We start from the raw sequence: 6000 nt of genomic DNA, 5'->3' as shown, positions 1-6000 counted from the left end.
GGCTCAGAACTAAACAGCTTGGTTGTAAAGTCCCCTCCAAGTGCAGATCCAGCAGTGGTTCCCTGCTCCTCATCCCCACCCCGGGGTTTCCACCCAGTGTCAGGGGTCCAAGATGCAGGAGGGGTTCTGGGGCAGGCAGGATGCTGACGGAGCAACACGTTTTCCAGGTGCAGTCCCAGCAGCACCGCTGCAGGATCCCATGCTCTGAGAGTCGTTTTATTTATTACCAAGGAGCTCTGCAACATTCCAGTAACCTGGTAGCAAAGATCTTGTGTCTGTGAGTACTCCAACTTCTGCTATTTTATTTCCCTTGCATGGGATGAAGTGTTTCCTGTGAGCTGTAAATTCGTTGCACCATTCTGAAAGCACCAGATGACAGTTCAGGGTGCTGTTTCTAATACATCTTAAAAAAAAAAATCCATTCCATCAGGGGAGCTTGCAGAGGACTATCTACATTTTTTTTTTTTTTAAAGAGCCATTTTTCACAATTTTCAAAACCTAAACGAATATGAAGTTAAGGTGGCACACACGCTTTGCATGTTTAAATGAAAATATCTTCTGAAATTCAGTGTGGCACGGTAAAATTTTATTACTTAAAATAAATAAGGGCAGGTTAATAGTGATTTATAATCTGTGCTTTTACGTGGCCTTCTCTTTCCCCTCCTCGTGGAAGAATCCCCAAATCTACATTTGAAGGGCTTGAAAGGCAAAAATGTTTTTCCCTGTTGTAACTCGTATTGTGGAAATGAATTTATGGGCTATCAGAATAACCATTCCTAGATACTAAGTGCTCCTCAGCACAGTCCCAGGGAGAGCCTCCTCTGCTCATTAGCTCCCATCTCATTTAAATCTCCCAATTAATGCCCAGAGGGTCGCTGTGCCTCTCCCTCCATCACCCGAATTTTTGTCAGCTTCAGGAAAAGCCAAATCTGAGAGGATTTACCACCTCCCCCCCTCTTTCCCCACTTCTCCGAGGTACCAGGATTTTTTGCTTTTTCCTTTTACTTCACTGATACTTTGAACTCCAGCTCTGCCTCCCTGCTGACAATTTTTGGTCTTTTCTTGCCCAGAAACGTTGCAGGACTGGGCAGACGGACCCGCTGGGGATGCCCCACCGGCACCGCCTCCTTCTTGGTGCCTCTGCGGCCCAAATCCACCCCTGGGCCAGCGCACTCCTCAGTGACTTTATTTTTTTAATTAAAAGAGAAAAAAAGAAAAAAAGCCAAAAACCTGTGAACTTCTCGGGGGGACGCCAGCGTTACTCGTGAAGTTTTCTCATGAGTCTCAGTGCTCACACCGGTCCCTCCGGTGCTTGCAGGGAACAAACCGGGCTCTCTCTCCCTGTCCCCTCCGCTATTTTGAGGCGGTTTCGCCTCTTTTCACGCATTTCCCCCCGCTCCGCACCCAGCGCTGTCCCACCAAGCTCCAAGCGGTTTTCCCGTGGATTTTTCCCTCTCTCCAGCCCGTCCATTCCTCCCCTTCTCCCCCGAATCTTCTCTCGTCGGAGAGGCTCGGAGTTCTCCTCCTCCTCCCGAGGAGGGCACAGCCGCTGCCCGGACCCCCCGGCACCGGGTGCGGGTTGGGTCGGGACCTTCGGAGCGGCCGGTGAGGGGGAGGAAGGGAAGGAGGGAAAGGAGAGAGGGCGGCAGGGGAGTTCCCCCTCGGTAGGAAGTTGAAGGAAGTGAAAGAGGAAAGACGAGGGGCGGCTCCGCCGCTTCCTCAGCGCCCTCACCCCGCCGGGCTCCCCCGCGCCCCGTCCCGCAGCTCCGCGCTGCCATTCGCCGGTACCGCCGAGGGGGTTCGGAGGTTCGGCGGAGAGGCTCAGGCTGCAGTTTCCCGTCTCAACCAACAGGTTGCACCGTTCCCCCTCATTTGGGCCCATCGGGCGAGGGCTGGGGAGCTGCGCCGTGCCGAGCCGAACCGAACCGAGCCGAGCCGAGCCCGGCCCAACCCAAAGCGAGTGCGCGCAAAGCGCGGAGCGGCGGGCGCGTTTGGTGCCGCTGCCGCCCCTCTCTCCTCGCCGGCTCTCTCCACTCCCTCTCCACGTCGGGGAGGCGGAGGGAGGGAAGGAGGGAGGAGGAAGGGGAGGAGGAGGAGGAGGCTGTCGCTGCCGTCCTCCATTTTGTGGCGGGGGCAGAGCATTGCTGAGCGCCGCGCTGCCCGGCGGAAGGACGGGACGGGGAGGCGCGGAGGGCGGCGGGGGAAAGGAGGAGGGGGGCGAAGTCCGCGGAGGCAATTAGCGCTAATTAACAGAGGGGGCGCCGCGGGAAGGGCAGGCACCGGATTAGGTCAGGGTCTCGGACCGGCGAGAGAAGAAGGACGAGGAGGAGGAGGAGGAGCAGCGGTCCTGGCCGCCGCCGCGGCCCCTGGAGGGGCGGCTGTTGACTCCCGCCCGCCCGCTCCCTCCAGCCGCCCCCCGCCCCGGGGCGCCATGGCAGTTGGCGGCTGAAGGAGCCTCAGCCCCCCCTTCCCCGGACGAGGTAAGGGCGGGCGGGGGTCGGCGGGGGGCTGCGGGCAACCGCTTCGCCGGGGGAAGTTCCCGGGGAGGCGCTGGGAAAGGGGGCGGTGGGAGCCGAGCCGCCCCCGGAAGGGTTCTGGGACGGGTGGGGAGGGGGCACGGTGGTAGCGGAGCTCCGCGACTGCCCCCCGAGGTGGGGGTCCCCTCCCCGGGCCGGCAGCCCGCCCGCCCCTGCCCTCGGGCCGCCCCCGGGATGGGCGCGTTGGGTGTCAGCGGCGCGGGGGCTGCTCGGGCGGGGGGGTGCGGAGCGGGGAGGGGGGAGCCGAGCCCCGGGTGCAGCCTTGGAGCCGCGGACTGCTCTTATTTTGCAGAAGTAGGTGTGCCAGGGAGACAGCTCAACAGGTCTCGACACATTTCTCTGAAAACTATACTTTGCAAAGGAGATTTTATTGTAATCCGGCAGTTTTAAGTATTCGCAGCTTTTTTCCTCCTTCGGGCAGGCTCTTGCATCTGTTGGGTTGGGTTTTTTGCTGCTTTTTTTTTTTTTTTTTTTTTTTTTGACACGTTTCCTACGCTGGATGGTTTGCTGCTTTTTTTTTTTTTTTTTTTTTTTTTTGACGTTGGGGGGAAATTGTCAAATATAATTACTACATTTTTCCTCCCTCTTCGTGTTAAAAAACAAAAAAAGCCCACCCCAAACCGAAACGGGCAGGGGGGCAAAACCAGAGCTAGATAGATCCACTTTATTTTTTTCCAATGTGGTGCCCACCTTAAGCGGCCCCGCGGTCTTTCCGCGCTGTTTGCAGTCCGTGGGGTTTCGGGGGGGGGCTACTGGAGTGCCCCGTTTCCCTTGGGTGGCCCCCGAATTCCCAGGTGTGACCCCGAATTCCCAGGTGTGACCCCGAATTCCCAGGTGTTCACCCCGGGGCGCGATCCCGGCGGCCGAGGGCACCCGGACGGCGCGGGGAGGTGGCAAAGGACCAAGGAAGGTTTCGGCGTTGATTTTCTCCCTCTCGGGACGCTGGGGCCACCTTAAGTTTTTTGTTACACGTGGGGGACTCCTTGTTGATCGCAGCCTTAACTTTGGCAGAGAGAAAGCTGCAGCTTTCCTCGGCAGCTTTTCCTGGAGAAAATGGGTGGCAGAGCCGTCGGGTCGGCAATTAAGACGAGGGTCAGGTTGGTGTGGGAGCTGTGGGGTCACTGCTCAGTGGGTGGTTCCGTGGCCAGGCTTGAGTTTGGGCACCGTCCCCTCTTTCTGGGGTCGGGGGGGAGCGGTGGCTGCTCGGCTGTTTGTGGTTAGTGTCAAGCTGGAGGCGAACGGCATGGAAAGTTTGCCTAAGAATTTGCCATTTTCTCTAAATATTTATGCTCCCTGCTGAAAATAAACGTAGTAAATACAAACAGACGAAATTTGCAGCGTTGGGATGTGTTTGGAGAAAAGCCTGCGAGCTGTCAGTGCCACGGAAGCTAATAGAAATCCTACTTTATTTTTAGTTAGCTTTTATTTATAAGTTTGAGGCTTATTTTAAGAATCTGAGCGTGTTTCAAGATGCACGGGTTTGTATTTTAAGCCTGACCTGTGTAAAGAGGGCAAAACTTGGTGTTTTTATGGTGGGGAGGTCGTGTTGGTACTGGATGATAAGGAACCACCTGGATTCTGTCTGGCAGGCAGTGGGGAGCAGGAGAGCTGGCTGGACCTGTTGTGGGTCCATCCCAACCTGCAGGGAGAGAGGGAAGTGGCTCTGGGATGGAGGGGGAACATCCTTCTCCCCTCCCTTGCCCTGCTCAAGATGTAATTAAACAGCAGGGAAAGTTGCCTTCCAGAACTTGGGAATTGGGGACGATTCTTCTTGCTTGCCGGGCTGGGCAGCAGAACTAGAAAGGGTGTTCAGAAAGATGTCCTGTGCTCTGGCCTGATTCTGAGCTGCTTGCTGGGTTTTAGCAAAGCTGTAAAAAAATACACTTCCTTGTTACCAGTCAGAAATAAGCAAACAAACCACCCAAACCCAGTGGATTTGGGGAAGATGCGTGGCCCTGGTCAGTTTGTAGCATTCGCTCTGAGCAGCTAAGCCGGGTTCAGGCTAACGATTGAGTCCTTGTTTAATTATTTTATTTTTTTAAATTCTTTTCAAGCTGTTGATAAAACATCCTCGCCGTGCTAACTTTGCCTGCTTCTGATCTTTTCGTAGCTAATGGTAAAGTAATGGATTCCAAAGAACTGCTTAACTCATCGGATCGAGAGGAAACCAGGAAAAATGCGCTCATCAGTACCAAAGGAGGGATCGTGATGGACTTTCACCCACCCTTCAGGGGTGGAGCTTCTGTCCAAGCCCCTGTGTCTGCATCTCCTCTCCCCACGTCTTCTCAGTCAGATTCCAATCAGCAACCTGCTCTGACTGACTTTCCAAAAGGATTAGTAAACAATGTGCCTCAACCGGACCTGTCCAAGGCGGTCTCGCTCTCCATGGGTCTCTACATGGGGGAAACAGACTCAAAAGTGATGGGCAACGACCTCGGCTTCTCGCAGCAGGGCCAAATTGCCATCTCTTCTGGAGAAACTGACTTCAGGCTCCTGGAAGAAAGCATTGCCAGCCTGAACAAGTCCTCCAGCCTGGCCGAGGACTCCAAGGGAGCAGCAGCAGCGTCCTCGGAGGTGCCGCTGGAGACGGCTTTCCCGGGCATGGCCACCCGCAACGTCCCCTTAGAGTCAGGAACTGCAGTCCAAGGCCAGGTCGGCTCGAATGGTGGCAACTTGAAATTGTTCTCTGAAGACCAAAGCACCCTGGATATTCTCCAGGATTTAGAATTGCCACCGGTATCCCCTGGCAAGGAGCCCAACGGGAGCCCGTGGAGGCTCGACCCCTTGCTGGATGATGGTGGCTTGCTGTCCCCCATCTCTGCAGATGATGCCTTCCTCCTGGAAGGAAGCCTGGGAGAAGACTGCAAGCCTCCTGTTTTGTCTGACACTAAGCCTAAAATTAATGACTGCGGTGACCTTTTGCCCAGTTCCAAAATGCCAATGCCTCAAGTGAAAACAGAAAAGGAAGACTTCATTGAACTCTGTACTCCTGGCATAAAGCAAGAGAACATGGGCCCAGTGTACTGCCAGGCAAACTTCTCCGGGTCTAACCTGCTGGGTACTAAAGTCTCTGCCATATCTATCCATGGTGTCAGTACCTCTGGGGGACAGATGTATCACTATGATTTAAATACTTCATCGCTCGCTCAGCAGCAGGATCAGAAACCAATTTTTAATATCATTCCATCCCTTCCTGCCGGGTCAGAGAATTGGAATAGGTGCCAGGGCTCAGGGGATGAGACGTTAGCTCCTTTGGGAACACTCAACCTTTCTGGCAGACCTGCTTTCTCTAATGGCTATTCAAGGTAATTAGTTTTCCTTGCTCTTTATTAAAATGCTACAAGTGTTTTTAGCACAGCTGCGTGCATGCTGGTTTGGTTTGGGTTTATTTTGGTTTTTTTCCTTTGGAAGTCAGTCATTCCCTTTTTCATGGGTTCTGTACCCCTGTCTGTGCTGCTGTGTA

The 6000-nt window shown here is 54.6% G+C and overlaps 1 protein-coding gene across 2 annotated transcripts in view; it reads left to right on the top strand.

Moving 5' to 3' along the window:
• Positions 1-2170: 2170 nt before the first annotated feature.
• Positions 2171-6000, top strand: part of NR3C1 (nuclear receptor subfamily 3 group C member 1) — a 54501-nt gene continuing 50671 nt past the window's right edge. For both annotated transcript variants that reach the window (XR_003988145.1, XM_030459468.1), the window contains exons 1-2: positions 2171-2480; positions 4648-5842. Coding sequence is in view for 1 of the 2 variants with exons in the window: in XM_030459468.1 (XP_030315328.1) it covers positions 4662-5842 (1181 nt within the window). In the remaining variant the exon portion in view is untranslated. The remainder of the gene's footprint in view (positions 2481-4647; positions 5843-6000) is intronic.

This window comes from Calypte anna, chromosome 13, assembly GCF_003957555.1.
Source record: "Calypte anna isolate BGI_N300 chromosome 13, bCalAnn1_v1.p, whole genome shotgun sequence".
Taxonomy (NCBI): domain Eukaryota; kingdom Metazoa; phylum Chordata; class Aves; order Apodiformes; family Trochilidae; genus Calypte; species Calypte anna.
The sequence above is the reverse complement of the archived record's forward strand: the minus strand, read 5'-3'. Positions and strand labels throughout refer to the sequence as shown.